We start from the raw sequence: 15,846 nt of genomic DNA, 5'->3' as shown, positions 1-15,846 counted from the left end.
TAGATCACTTACAAAATTCAAATAACAATTTGTTGTTATGTTCTACTTTGTTGTTAACAATTAATATTTTTTGGTTGATCTATCTATCTATCTATATAAATAAAAATAAAATGCCGCATGTATTTTCCACGCATCACTTGAGAACGGCTGGACCGATTGAGCTACATTTTTTTTGTTGTTTTCAGAATTTTTTGGAGAAGGTTTGTATGTAAAAAAATTTTTTAAAAATCCTCCCTCAAAGGGGATTGCGGGGGCGTTAACAATGAATAATTCCCGTTTGTGAACTATAGCTCCTATAGCTCCCAAATTGGGGAAAAAATCTTCCGTAAGAGATATATAAATAATCTATGAATGAATTTTACGATAGCTCGCTCCACAGGGGCGTTGCGGGGGTGGATATTAACAATGAAAATTTTTAACTTTCAAATTGTTGATCCTACAGACGGCAAATTTAGGTGGAGTCTTCTATATGTGATGCGGAAATGATCTAAGAGCGGATTTTACAACAATCCACCCCCTATAAGGATTGCGGGGGGTGGGTGTTAGAATATTAAATTTCCATTTCCACACTGTAACTTCTACTACAGACTTGAAATTTGGTAGGAATCTTTTATTTGACGATGAATAATGCAAAATTTATTACTTATGATTTTATTAATTTTAGTTATTGCTCTAGATTAATTATTATTGTATTGAACTTATTGTTCGAATTTAAAAATTAATTGATCATTATAATAAAATAAAAAATTATAACAAAAACTTTAATCATTTTGACTGAAGCTCAGCGAAGCGGACCGAGTCGCTAGTTTCATATAATTTTCAAATAATATTAAATCTTAAATGACGAACAACTATCATATATCTTACAATGACTTATTTGATATTAGCATACAATAACTGAAATGTCTAAATTAAACAAGTAATCAAATAATCTATTCTTAAATGCTTCAAGACTAATTGCATTTATTATTTCACTTGGTAATTCTTCCCAGAGACGAATTGCAGTAACAACAAATGATGTTTCATAGTAAATCGTACAGAAATTTGGCATTGTAAAGTTAATGTTGTTTTTCATTATTACTAGTCTTTCTGATCGTCTTACATCCATATCTTCAATGAACAATTCATGCAGATAACTGGGCTTACCAACAAGTAATAATTTATAAAAATAACAGCTTAGAAAATAGATACGACGACTCTTGATGCTAAGCCAACCTAGTCCACATTATAACTGTCTTGTATCAATTTTTGGGATTTTTTCTTTGATAATAGTATTCCGAAAAAGAGAAAGTAAAAAAAAATAGTCATTAGGACTTTTCTTGGGCCCATCATAAAATTTTTGCAATAAATGTTTAAAGCTGTTAATCCCAAAGGAGCCATATCTCAACTTTTATAACTTATTGTATTTGTCAAAAATAGTCCCAAGATAATATTAACTGTTGTTAATGAGATTCTAGAACCAGGCGAGAGTCTATACAGAGTTTATCAGTAAGATAGGGGGTAGTCTCTGCCATTAAGCCTGACTAGGGTCTATTAGATGTCCATCTGGCTCTTGTCTCTCACTTACAATAGTTAATTACAAAAGGTTTCTTACAAATTTAAACTTAAAAGTAAATACATTACTTAAATTTAATTTATGACTTATATTTTCCTAGTCCTTTGATCCTTAGAATTTAGTAAAGTTCTTTTGTCATCCTTTTACCAAAATACTTTATTTAACATTCATGAAGCATAGCAAATTATATTCATAAAAACTTATCTCCGGTTACTTACGATGGTCAATTAGAATTCCCTTTAAGTCCCCAGTTCTACTGTTAATAATGCTTACAAATTTTAATTGTTAGATTTGAATAATTACTTTGTAAACTTTTTCAAAAAGATCATTTAAAAATAAAAGTTTTAAAAAAATTAATGTCCGAATAAATTGAAATTAAAAAAAAAAAAGCCAGGTTTTTTAAAAATTCATAACTTTCAGTCAAATCAAAAGGGGTCAGGGTCATAAGTGGTCGATTAGTCGTAGAATACTCCATATGTATATAATTTTAAGTAATTTTTTTGTTCACTTGTTTTACTTGTTTTTAGTTAGGCGCATGTCAAATGCAAGAAAAATTTAGTTACATATAGAGATGGTAGCACCTGCCTTAGCAACGAAACTAACAACACAAAAGTTATTGCATTATGTCTACATAGTGTAGTAATCCTTCGTAAGTATCAAGGTGCTGAAGTTGTGTTTTTACATTTCATAAAAATGGTAAGAAAATTCAGTGATAAAATTTATTTTTAACGTTTTGTAAGATATCATTATGATTATCAAATATTATGAGAAAAAAATATGTAAACTGTTTATAAAAAGTGATTGATCCTCGAAAAATTTGCCCTTGACCAATTGATACTAAACTGATATTAAAATATTAAAATATTCTTTATTTGATAAGCTGGAGTTTTAAATAATTTAAACAAAATTAATGTATTGTTAATATTGTTTAATTTTAAATTGGTTAAGGAATAACTCGTTAAGAAATTTTAAGCAACTAATTTTATTAATTAAAAATTGAACTGATTTCAGGGACTGTTATCAATTTTACGAAAATTGCGTTCAACCCACGATAAAGAACTAAGACTTTTATTGCTTGGTCTCGACAACGCTGGAAAAACAACCATTTTAAAATCATTGGCTAGCGAAGATATCACTCAAGTATCTAATTTTCTGTTACGTATTTAAACGGAAATAGAGCATGTATGTAAACATTACTTTATTATTCATTAAAGGTTACGCCGACGCAAGGTTTCAATATAAAAAGTGTCCAAAGTGAAGGTTTCAAACTTAATGTATGGGACATTGGCGGCGCGCGAAAAATAAGACCTTATTGGCGAAATTATTTCGAAAACACCGATATTCTTGTAAGTACAACTGTAAATTAAGCACTACATTGAGAGAAAAAATTTATTTTGAAAAAAATGGACATCGTTGTGACAAGAAATTAATTTCAAACAATTTTATTTCTTAGCTCGAGAATTAAAAATTTTTTTTACAGTGACTTTTTTGATGAAAAAAATTTTTTTGACTTGTAAAAAAAAACATTCCTATACAGACAACTCGATATTTGATCCAAATTTTTTTATTCCAATTTAATTTATTATTTAAATTATTTTAAATTCAATTAAATTATTTACAATTTTCGAAAAATTAATTTCTTATTACAACATTGCTCATTTTTTTTAAAATAAATTTTCTCTCTCATTGTATATACTAGCTGTTACCCGCCCGCTTCGCTGGGCATTTTATAGAATTGTATTTTTAGATCTAAACTTGGAATTTAATTAGAGTATTGTTTTGACTTTTACAAATTCCAAATTTCATCGAGTTAGCATATACATTTTATCCATGTAATTATTCCAGCTAATATTCATTGTAACATTCAATGTGCAATCATTATAATGTTTGCGTGGCTTTTTTTCAAAAATTAATAATAATTGACACGAAGAAAAAAATTTGAAATGAGAATTTGGAGTCTATAGAAGCTATAGCTTGGAAATTAAAAATTTGTAATGTTAACACCCACCTTCGCAAACCCCTGTGAGATAAGTTATCATAAAATTTGCCCATAGACTTTTTCTACATCTCTTACAGAAGATTCCTACCAAATTTGGAGTCAATAGGAGTTATAGTTTAAAAATTGGAATTTTTCATTATTAACGCCCCCGCAATCCTCTTTAGGGTAGAATATCGTAAAATTCGTTCATAAATTATTTTTTCATCACTTACAGAAAATTCCTACAAAATTTGGAGTCTGTAGGAGTTATAGCTTGAAAATTAAAAATTTTGATTGTTAATACCCACCCCCGCAACCCTCTGTAAGGTGAGATATCGTAAAATTCGTTTATAGATTATTTCTACATCTCTTACAGAAGATTCCTACCAAATTTGGAGTCGATAGGAGCTATAGTTTAAAAACGGGAATTTTTCATTGTTAACGCCTCCGCAACCCCCCTTGTAAGTGGAATTTTGTAAAATCCGTTCTTAGCTGACCTCTACTTGGCGAAAGGAATATTCCTGCCAAATTTCAAATCTCTAGGTCTTATAGTTCCAGAGATATCGTGATGAGTGACTATATCTATAGAAAGTCTCCTATATACATATAGATAGTACAATATAAATAAAAAATTCAATTATTAATTTTTTTTTCTCTAGATTTACGTAGTAGACAGTGCAGATATTAAAAGACTTGACGAAACAGGCCAAGAACTTTCGGAGCTTTTGATGGAAGAAAAATTACGCGGAGTTCCATTATTAGTTTATGCAAACAAACAAGATTTGGGACAGGCAGTCACTGCTGCCGAGATTGCTGAAGGATTAGGGCTTCATAATATCAAAGACCGTGATTGGCAAATACAATCTTGTATTGCAACAGAAAGCAAGGGTGTAAAGGTATGAAATTATTTTTTATAGTTTATTCATTTTGTCAGAAGATTTTAGTCTCAATAATATATACAAACTTGATGATGACTTTATTTGAATTAATATTTTTAAACAGAATCAATACTCGTGTGGAAAAAAAAATTAATTACAGCTCGTTCTTTTAGGAATGTATCGATTTACAAAAAATGTATCGATTCTTTTTAATAATAAATATTGTTGTAGAGACGGTCTCTACATTAATTAATACGTATTGTGCAGTACAATCTAGTATAAGCGAATTTTTTTTTTTTTTTTACGTCCAAAAATACTTTATACTTAGATACAGTTTAAGTATTGCTGATTGTAACTTCGACTGTGTTCTAAACTAACATAATTTGTACACAGTAAAAAATTTTGTATCATTGCGTCAAAACATTTTTGTTAAGTATTTAACACTTTTTTAGAACTTTTTAAAAATATTTTTAAGACAATTTTAAACGTTTTTCAAATGATTTTAAGACAGACAATTTATTTTTGCACGGTTAAAGATTTATCGTAAAATTAATGGATGAAAATTTTTAGGACAATTTTGGGACATTTTTGGAACAAATTTAGGACATTTTTGGAACAATTTTGGGACATTTCATCCATTAATCTTACGATAAATCTATAACCGTGCAAAAATAAATTGTCTTTCTTAAAATCATTTGAAAAACGTTTAAAATTGTCTTAAAAATATTTTTAAAAAGTTCTAAAATTATTTTTGAAATGTCCCAAAAATGTCCCAAATTGTGTCACGTTTGGATGTCCTAAGCTTGGGACAATTTTTTTTTACACGGGTGATAGGTAAAATATTTAATTTTGTATATTTTAACAGACTATTTTCTTCTAACAACTAAAATTTAAATTTTTCTTCGAAAAATTATAGGAAATTTTTTTTGTTTTCTATAATTTCTCTCAGCACTAATTTAAAAAGTATTACAAATTAACATGAACAATACTCTATTTATCTATTTTCATTATCGAATGTAATAATTTTTTGTATAATGTTATAAAAGATTATTTTAATAACAGATAATAAAAAGTGCTATCTAGAGTATATTTATTTAAAAATAATAATCCTTCTAAGATTAATTATTTAAATAAATTTATTGCATGTTACATAAAAATTATTACAGGAAGGACTTGAATGGGCATGCAAAAGTATCAAAAAGAAGTAATATTTAAAATGATACTCTAATCAAACTATTATCGAAATGAATATGCAGCGCCGACAAAATTTTTGTACATTTGTTATATTCATTTTGACATTTACCTAATATTTACAAATAATTAATTAATGGTAAATAGGTTTGATAAAAATAATTATTTTTAAAAACAAGACAAAAGTTCACATTTCTTATTACTTGACTTATAATTACATATCTATATATGTGATAGTATTGCACTTAATGGTATGGAGCTAATTTAATGTTTCAATCATTGATAAACATTTATGAATGTAGACCTTCCAACAAATTTGTCATTATTATCAATACAATTGAAATCTTTGTGATTAATATTTTTGAAACGATGTAAAATAATTATATTTTCAACTTAAAATAACATTAAGTCAAAAACTTGTGAGATAAAATAAAAACGTTAAGTAAAATAATAAAATAATATCTTTATGTTATCACACTAATATTAAACATATCCAATATTTTATTTCTTCTCGACTATAACGGATTTATGAAAATATTAAAAGCCGTTGGTGTCTTAACAATGTATAAATCACTTGAAAATTCATCAACTTGTATTGAATAAGTCTTTAAGTTTTATGCTACGTGCTCATAATGCCACATGTTTATAATTCGCTATGGATCGCTTCTGTAGTAACTCGGATTTCTTCTTCATGGAAATCATTACAGTCAACTGGATACTTATCCTGCAACAGCCATTAAATAATTTAGTATTTTATTACTGTAATAAACTGCTAAACTTTTTACCAAGATACGTACGAAACATTGATCATTTTCTCTAATAGCGCCATAAAGTGTCCAGAAGCTAACGTTTGTTTTCGTGCTAATTGCCCACGCAGCTGGAAAACTGCTAAGTTTTATAATAGTCTCTCGGAGGACAGATTTATTATTGTCATCTGACTGCTTTTGATTGATAACGCATAAAATGTGAGTTGCGCATTTTGGTGATTTTAGTGCCCATTTGTACGCTCGGTAAGTCTGTAAAAATTTGTTTTATTGATAAGTTATTTTATGCTGTAAAAGACGTGATATTTTTATTAAATTATACACAGAAAAAAAAATTTACTTGAATCAAGTAAATCATTTTAAAGAATTTCATCTTCTTGATTTGAGTAGAAAAATTTTTATTGGTTTAAATAAATTTTACTTGATTCAAGAATTTTTCGTCTTGGTCCAAGACAATGAAACTCTTCAAAATTATTTTCTTGGTTTAAGAATTTTTCCCTTGATTCAAATTAATTTTTTTTTCTGTGTATAAATAAAAAAAAGAATGGAACAAAATTTTCAAATTGTAAAAATCTACACTGATAGAAAAACAATCTTGATTCAAGAAACTTTTTTTTTTTTTCAAATTTTAAACTCTTGAAACTAGATATAGATATATCTTTCAAGAATTTCTGTATTATCTTTCAATATTTCTTTCAAGAATTTTTGTCTGTTGGTTCAAGGTAAGCGATAACATTGATTCAAGATGTTACCGACTTGTGTTAAGAATGGCTTTTTTTTGAGTCATTAATTTACTTATTTCCAAGAAATAATTTTTTTTCGGTATAACAATTAAAGACTATTTAGTTTTTGAAACATACTTTGATGAATTATTTTAAGTTTTTTAAACGATAATGTTATTTTGGTTGAAAAACTAAGTGTATCGATTGAAGATAATATAGCTCTTAAGCCAAGAAAATCTAAATTAAGACAAGAAATTCTTAAAGCAAAATAATCATTTGTCTTCCAAAGTAAATTCTTAGATCAAGAAAATATCTCTATTTTAAGCAAAAAGTAAATTTTGCCATTGATGTTTAAAAGAAAGATAAATAATTAAGTAATTTCTTATCGAGTATTTTCTATTTTTTTTTTTTTTTATTGTTGACGTCAATTTTTCTTATGAAATGCGCGCGCAATTTGAGAAAAACTAGCTTGATTAAGTGGTGCCATAGTTTTCACGTGAGAAAAATAAGAAAAGTTCTTTTATTTTTGTACATATGTATTAGGGTGTGCCAAAATTCAATTTTCATGAAGAACCTTTTAAAATTAGAATTTTGAGTTCCGCTTTTGGCAGGAGCTGTGTTTGGGCATTTCCTAAGATATTTTGGGGTGAGACGATTTATTTGATTTTCATAGAATTTTTAACAGGAGTTTAGTTTGGGTACTTCCGCTGAAAATTCAAAATTTGGCCGGAAGTGCCCAACTAAAGCTCCTGTTAAAAATTCTATGAAAATCAAATAAATCGTCTCACCCCAAAATATCTTAAGAAATTCCTAAACACAGCTCCTGCTAAAAGCGGAACTCAGAATTCCAATTTTAAAAGGTTCTTCACGGAAATTGAATTTTGGCACAGCCTAGTGGACAATAACCGAAAAAAGAAATCAGAATTTTCGTCCTATTACAAACTCGGAGTCTAGTGGTGTGCACGACTAGTCATCACACTAATTGAGAAACATTCCAATTCAACTATTGTAAAATTTGTTATACGTCTATTGGAAAGATACAGAGCCAGCATTGGAAATTTTAATTTCTTCCTTTTTACAATAGTAACTAGAATTCAAATTTGCGCGCGCAAGCCCGCGCATGAATATAGGGTTTGCATATATTTTTATGCTTTGATATATTTGACCAGTTAAGTTACGAATAGTTTGCTTACATGATATATTTTCATATTTTTCATCTAAATTATAAAAGTGGATATCCTATTTTTTCATGAATAAATAATAAATTTTCTTTTAAAATATTTGACAATTAATAGTAATAAAAGTATAGTCCAGCTTTACAATAGTTAAATCGTAAATTTTTCCAGAAATTTTTTTCTGTGTACGCTACATTTTTATCAACAAAATTTATTAAAAACCCCTCGAATCATTTTATAACTGGCTGTTCATCATTTAGCTATTACTTACCTTAAGAATTGGAGCTACAATATCATTGTTAATAGTGTCACTGAGACGATTGCTAAGTTCATGAGCATTTACCCTGGACATGATAAATCCTTTTTCAGAAGCTAGCTTTATCAGATCTTGAACATACGCCACTGCAGGTCTTATATACTTAGCACTATCTATATTCATGTTTACGTATCTCTTCGCTCCAGCATTTATCATCCTAGTAAGGCTCTCAGCAGGCCTTGTTTGATCGAATACTGCTGACTTGGGAAATCCTTGGGATTTCAGGAAACTATTGACTACAAATTGAGCAGTTGTCATGTAACGAGTTTGAATATCAGGATCAGATATGTGTGAAAACCATTCAGCCACAAAGTTTGTTAGAGATCTTATCCACCGACGACGAGCGCTTGGATTTTCAAAACTTTCCAGAATCCGTTCATACATTATGTGCCCTTCCGAATCGCTCATAGAACCAACGATGTGAGCTAACCCACTATTTTTCCACAGTGTTTGTCCAAGTTCAGAATTTCTGAAAAAAAATTTGTTCTTAATTTTTCCGAATTAATTTATAGACGGAACAAATTTATAGAACCACACACAAAAAACAAATTTCTTGCGCCAAGAAAATTTTAAGGAAAATAAAAGTTATTTTGGGGCAAGAAAAAATTTTCTTTGGTCAAGAAATTTATCTTGTCTCAAGAGACTTTGACATTCAAGAAATTTTCAATCTTCCTTGATATTTTCTTGAGCCAAGAAAATTTACACTCCAGTCAAGAATTTCTTTTTCAGTGCAACAAATTAATCAAAACTAATGAAGATAATAAATGAACCCCTGCTGAAAAGCATGTAAAACATTGAAATCGCACAGATTCAAGTCAAGACTTTTTTAAGGTAGAACCCTCGCGACTTCCATAGTCAAAAGTTTATGTTAGAGTGTACGGTACATATATTTGAGAGTCATTATTGACAAGCCTAAAACTTTTTGCTGTTTATGTACTTATTTTAGCCAATCACGAACGAGAAACTGATCGTTTGAAAAGTCTAGCAACACTGCATGAGCGTTAAGATATTTTATAGTGGTTACACTGTAGTTTTTTGGACCAGCTGTAGACTAACCTCTGTTTTGATACATGCGTTTATTTATTTATTTACATACATTTATTTGGAAATATAATTACAATGTCTGAAAAATTTTTATCTGAAAAAAAATAATTGACAGTATTGTTTTGTTTTTTCAGAAAAATCAGTAATTAAATTTTTTGTGTTGATGTATTGACTGATTTTAAATTTTACTATTTTTTATTATTTCATCTGACTATTATTTTTATAACTTATCAAAGATTAATATATATTATTATATTAAAATTGTTAACTTTTTTGAATTTTTAATAAATATAGAAAAATACTTATTTTCATAAAATAATCATTGTAATTTTTTTTTTAAATAAATAAAATTAATAACTATAATATTACACCTGACGTACAATAAACTTTTCAAATTTTTCAGCGCATGCGCGTCTCATACTTTTTTCGCGGCTCACAAAACTTGCGTTGTTGCCATAGCTTTATTAACGTATCCCTTCCTCGGCTAAAGTCTGGTAAATTTTTCATTACTTATTAATAAATATCTGTGAAACTGTGTGGTAATAATTATCAATGAAATTATTTTAAAAAAATTGTTTAGTTGTTAGTTAACGTTACTGTAGTTTTTTAAAAAGATCCTAAGAAAAGTTTCTGAGATATAAAAATGTTTGTAGGTAAACTTTTGGATATCCCGTATACCGTAATGTATAAGAGCGTTCAAAACTCAAACTTTGAAATTAAATATCTCTGAAACTAGATGGTCAAAAATTTTCAAATTGCGCCAATCAATGCAGAATTATATGAACATTAATCTGCCAAAATTTTTAAAAAATTTTAATAAAATGACTCTGGCGAGGGTACCACCTTTAATGATTCTAAATTGAATTCAAAAAACTCATTTTATATTATAAATACTTCTGAGCTTAAATTTTTCTTGTTCTTTTAATTACATAGATGATTTTTTACCTGAAATGATCCCATAGAATATGTGCATTTTCGAGAATTGGTGGCATGTACCATGAATGAGCTGAGTGATCATATTTTTTCTGATGATCGTTAGATGATTCACCAGAGTTTAAGTTTTCCAATATCATCGGAAGTAATCCCATGATACCTTCAGCATTTCCGTTTTCACGTGAACCCATAAACATACTGGCCATGTTCAGCATCCCTTCGAAATCAAACCCATTTCCTTCTTCATTATCAGACCCCATTTTTTTCGCCTGTTGATTATTATTGCTAATACCGGCCGAAGAAGCAACCATCTGTAAAACTGGACCGAGCATTGATAAATCAAAACCTCCTTGATTTTTGCTGTTTTGGTTTCCTGATGAACCTGCCATCAAGTTCCCCAGACCGGTTAAAATTTGACCGAATCCAGCTAAGCCCTGCTACAATTAAGAAATAAATTAAAAATTATAATTTTGTATTTGTGATGAGTAAAAAAAATTTTTTTTTAGTCCGTACATTATTATTCTCATTCATAAATCTATTTGGCCCCGGTGATTCATTAGAAAAAAACGAATTGGCAACTTCGACGAATGCACTGGAAATGTCAACATCATCATTCTTCTCACCAACAACAATGCCCAGGAAAGCTATGATTATTATACTCTTTGGAAGATACATTTTTTTAACCTGAAACATAAATTATTAATTGTTTGATAATTTTTATAATAAAGTGGAACTAACAATTTAGTTTTTCAAATGATTTATCTCTATAAATATTTAAAATTTTGATTTCTAAGAATCGCAGTTTTCGAAAAAATTTCTCTTTTATAAATTAATGTTATTTCATTCGGCACTTATTGTTCATTTATTGCAATTAAAATATTTAGACGTTGTAAAAATACGTATGTTAAAGGCTCCAAATATTGACCAGTTTAGATAAAATGAACATGAATACATTATTTGTAAATTTATAGGAAGAGTTTATGAGCTGAAACGAGAATTATCCTAATTTTATAGTTTTAACTTAAAAAATGTAATACTTTTATTTACAAAATTTATATATATATATATATATATATATATATATATATATATATATATATATATATATATATATATATATATATATATATATATATATATATATAAGAGATTCGTATCTATATAGTCACTCATCACGATATCTCGGGAACCATCAGACCTAGAAACTTGAAATTTGGTAGGAATATTCCTTTCGCCAAGTAGAGGTCAGCTAAGAACGGATTTTACGGAATTCCACCCACAAGGGGGGTTGCGGGGGCGTTAATAATGAAAAATTCCCGTTTTTAAACTATAGCTCCTATCGACACCAAATTTGGTAGGAATCTTCTGTAGGAGATGTAGAAATAATCTATGAATGAATTTCACGATATTTCACCCCCCCATGGGGGCTGCGGGGGTGACTTTGAACAATGAAAATTTTTAATTTTCAAGCTAAAGGTCCTATCGACTCTAAATATGGTAGAAATCTTCTGTAAATGATGTAAAAATAATTTATGAACGAATTTTACGATATCTCACTCCCACAGGGGGTTGCGGGGGTGGCTTTTAACAATGAAAATTTTTAATTTTTAAGCTAAAGGTCCTATCGACTCCAAATTTGGTAGAAATCTCCTGTAAGAGATGTAGAAATAATCTATAAACGAATTTTACGATATCTCACCTCACAGAGGGTTGCGGGGGTGGATATTAACAATCAAAATTTTTAATTTTCAAGCTATAACCCCTACAGACTCCAAATTTTGTAGGAATTTTCTGTAAATGATGAAAAAATAATTTATGAATGAATTTTACGATATTCTACCCCAAAGAGGATTGCGGGGGCGTTAATAATGAAAAATTCCCGTTTTTAAAACTATAGCTCCTGTCGACTCCAAATTTGGTAGGAATCTTCTGTAAGAGATGTAGAAAAAGTCGATGGGCAAATTTTATGATAGCTCACCTCACAGGGGTTTGCGAAGGCGGGTGTTAACATTTAAATTTTTTAATTTCCAAGCTATAGCTCCTATAGGCTCCAAATTCTCATTTCAAATTTTTTTCTTCGTGTCAATTATTATTCATCTTTGAAAAAAGCCACGCAAACATTATAATGATTGCACATTGAAAGTTACAATGAATATTAGCTGGAATAATTACATGGATAAAAGGTATATGCTAATTCGATGAAATTTGGAATTTGTGAAAGTCAAAACAATACTCTAATTAAATTTCAAGTTTAAATCTAAAAATACAATTCTATAAAATGCCCAGTGAAGCGGGCAGGTAATAGCTAGTCTGTATATAAAATGATAACTTTTCATACAATTTTATAAAATTTTGTACCACTGGAAGTTTACAAAAAAAAAAAAAAAATTAAAATTTTTAGCTTCCTGCTAAGAAAATTAAAAATGTGTAGTTAATTGAGTAGTTTTAATATCACTATTTTCACTCATTATTGGTTCTCTTTACATTTATAATACGTTGGGTACGCTCAACATACGTTTTTAACGTCCATTACGTTCAAATGACGATTTTAACGTTCAATACGTTGAATCTACGATTTAAATTTCAACTCTGGCTGTCAGGTCAATATTTGGTTTCTTTACCTTACATTCTTTGCATTGCACATGTCATTTTGAAAATTATATTTGTATTTTTTGGGCTTAAAGATTCCACGTGCTACCTGTGTAAATATTCGGTGGACTATGGTTAAAACTGTCACATATATACCTATAGTCACAATTAAGGCCCTTGAAGCTCCAAATATTACAAACTGTATAGTATTTAAATGACCAATATTATTCCTTTTAATATTTAAAAAATTTTATAGAAAAAAAAGTTTTCTCAAATTTCTGGCCGACATTTTTTATTTATCAAAAATTGCGAATGAAAAAAGATCAAATATTTACTTTATTGAAATTAACAGACTTCTGATCATTTTTAAAATTTTTTTTAAATAAAATAAAAATATATTTATGTAATATTACAGTAAAAATTAAAAAATTATTAACGGATAGAAATTGCAAGAAATTATAAAAATAAATTTTTTTATTTTTTCTTTTATACTAATTTATTCGCTTAAAAAAAATTATCCGGTACTAAAAATATTGATCTGCAAAAATTTTTAAAAATTGTCTTTAAACATTGAAAAAATATTTTACAATATATTTCCGAAAAAATTTATTATTTTAACTTCAAAAATGTTTGGCTGTTGAAAATACGGGTCAATATTGCCATCATTTTAAGCAACAAGCCGGAAACGTTTCGGATTATGATTATTAGAATACCGTTGCTTCTTCAACGGGCCTCGTACTAAACTATATATTCCTTGAAATAAAAATGATGTATACTTCTTCATTTATTTAAGCATTTATATTTGCGTTCTGTTGAATAAAACTTTATCTTTAAAAACTGAAAAAAAAAATATTCGCGATGAACTAATAATTATTTTTCAGTAATAAATAATAAACATTCAAATTCAAACTATTAGACCAGATAAAAAACATTAAAATGACTCAATAAATATACTTGGTACATATAATTGTAGTTATATTACAGTATAATGTAGTGTCAAGATCAATGACATGTTTATATTCGCTTCTTGAAAGAAAATGCAAATATTAAATATTTAAATAAACAGTTTGATTTAAGATCAATAAAATATTTAAATACAATGCTGTTGACCCTAAAAATATGTGATTCTGAATACCGTAGCCCACATTAAATTGACATTCTTCGCCTTCAAGGTTTGATACAGAATAACGGTACACAATGGTCAATATCAATACATAAAAAAACGATCAGAATAACTTCAGATATTAAGAGAAGATTAGGTTTTTTTATTTAATAATTAACAAAGTTTTATTCTGAAAATATAAAAATTCCTTCTGTTACACAATTTAAAAAATAATTTCGTTCGATCTATTGCCATCGATAGCTTTAACTGTACAATTTTAATTTACTACTTATCAGCTATCAGTTTATTTTTGATAAGAAGTAGAAAATTATTTTGAAGGAATTTTTTGCTATTTCTAACACAAATAACACCGCGATTAAATATTTAAAGGAATAACAAAATTTTTCGGTTTAAAAACGTGCTAAGGTAAGTAAAAAATTTAATGAAATAAGAAGTTTAAATATTAGATTGTAAAAATAAAAATTCACTACGTACCTTTAATAAAATCACATTTATGCAAACAATTAATATAAAATTACTCTAGAGTTTCTAAAGTATCTAAAATTTAAAGCTTATAACACGCCAGAGTGGCCAGAGTTCATACACCTGACGTTGCTGTGGCTTGACTGGCGTTAAGTGTAGTCTGACAAACGGTACTTCCTTACCTGAACGGTTCGAAGGAATTATGTATTGTAGCAAACAATGCAGGAAAATTTTCTTAGTTATTATATAAGTTGACCTACTAATTATTATATGAGATAGTAAATAATTCTTTTTTAAATAAATAACTTAACTACAAACATATTCTATATTTTTCAAGCAGACTTAGTTGAAAAAATAATAATTTAAAAATCAGCAACAATTTATTGAAAAATCACAAAATAAATTACAAAAATTTTTATTTTTTATATAAACATAATTAAAAAAAATTAATTATTTATTAAATTTTTTTAATATAAACTTCTAATAAAAGAATCTATAAAGATAAATATATATTTAACTCGTTCCAAGAAAATTAAAAGGGACGAAGGTAAGGGAGGGAGAAGATATTTTTACAGGACTTCGGAAGTTTGCAGGTAAGTCGGAGAAATTATTCGAATAGCCCAAACTGTGAGTCGAACCAGTGCTGAATCATAAATTTCAACAATAAAAATTCAGTATTTATCTTGGGCATTTTATTAGTAATTAAAAGAAACGTTGAGAATTTTTTTGTCCAGTTGTCATTTTGATTATCAAGTTTTGATTATCAACATTTTTTGAAATAACTGAAGAGGGAGAAATCTACACTAAAAAAAAAAATTAGCTTGATTTGAAAGAAAAATTCTTGAATCAAGTAAAATTTTATTAAATCAAGAAAAATTTATTCGTTCAAGAATTTTTCTACTCAAATCAAGAAGATTAAGATCTTCAAAACTATATACTTGATTCAAGAACATTTTTTTTTCTGTGTAATAAATAATTGTAAGAAAATGTTACAAGTTAGCTTTTTTGTGAAATTTTTAAATTATTATCTGTTAAAATTATTACACTAAGAAAAAAAACTTATTATTGGGGAAAAATAGCACTTATGTTATGGGAATTTTTCTTCAACATTTTTCT

General features: G+C 27.9%; 2 protein-coding genes across 3 annotated transcripts; one reads left to right on the top strand and one right to left on the bottom strand.

Annotated features, from left to right (window-relative positions):
- Nucleotides 1-2,172: 2,172 nt before the first annotated feature.
- LOC141532179 (ADP-ribosylation factor-like protein 3) lies at nucleotides 2,173-5,708 on the top strand. The gene is made up of 5 exons (XM_074250405.1): nucleotides 2,173-2,251; nucleotides 2,567-2,695; nucleotides 2,770-2,901; nucleotides 4,193-4,429; nucleotides 5,578-5,708. Exons 1-5 carry the CDS (start codon nucleotides 2,249-2,251, stop codon nucleotides 5,617-5,619), a joined length of 543 nt encoding a protein of 180 aa, XP_074106506.1. The 5' UTR covers nucleotides 2,173-2,248; the 3' UTR covers nucleotides 5,620-5,708.
- On the bottom strand, nucleotides 5,530-14,889 carry LOC141532178 (uncharacterized). 2 transcript variants are annotated; one of them, XM_074250403.1, is made up of 6 exons: nucleotides 14,743-14,889; nucleotides 11,070-11,240; nucleotides 10,569-10,993; nucleotides 8,535-9,048; nucleotides 6,400-6,618; nucleotides 5,530-6,326 (listed from the first exon to the last, which is right to left on the bottom strand). In XM_074250403.1, exons 2-6 carry the CDS (start codon nucleotides 11,229-11,231, stop codon nucleotides 6,246-6,248), a joined length of 1,401 nt encoding a protein of 466 aa, XP_074106504.1. In that variant the 5' UTR covers nucleotides 11,232-11,240; nucleotides 14,743-14,889; the 3' UTR covers nucleotides 5,530-6,245. The 2 variants fall into 2 exon arrangements, with proteins under 2 accessions (XP_074106504.1, XP_074106505.1); XM_074250404.1 differs by having other exon boundaries at nucleotides 10,569-10,990.
- Nucleotides 14,890-15,846: the final 957 nt, after the last annotated feature.

The sequence above is a fragment of the Cotesia typhae genome, unplaced genomic scaffold (genome assembly GCF_013202065.1).
Source record: "Cotesia typhae breed Kobodo isofemale line unplaced genomic scaffold, CoteBio_Ctyphae contig_59, whole genome shotgun sequence".
NCBI lineage: Eukaryota > Metazoa > Arthropoda > Insecta > Hymenoptera > Braconidae > Cotesia > Cotesia typhae.
Note: the sequence above shows the minus strand (reverse complement) of the source record. Positions and strands in the feature narration are given on the sequence as shown.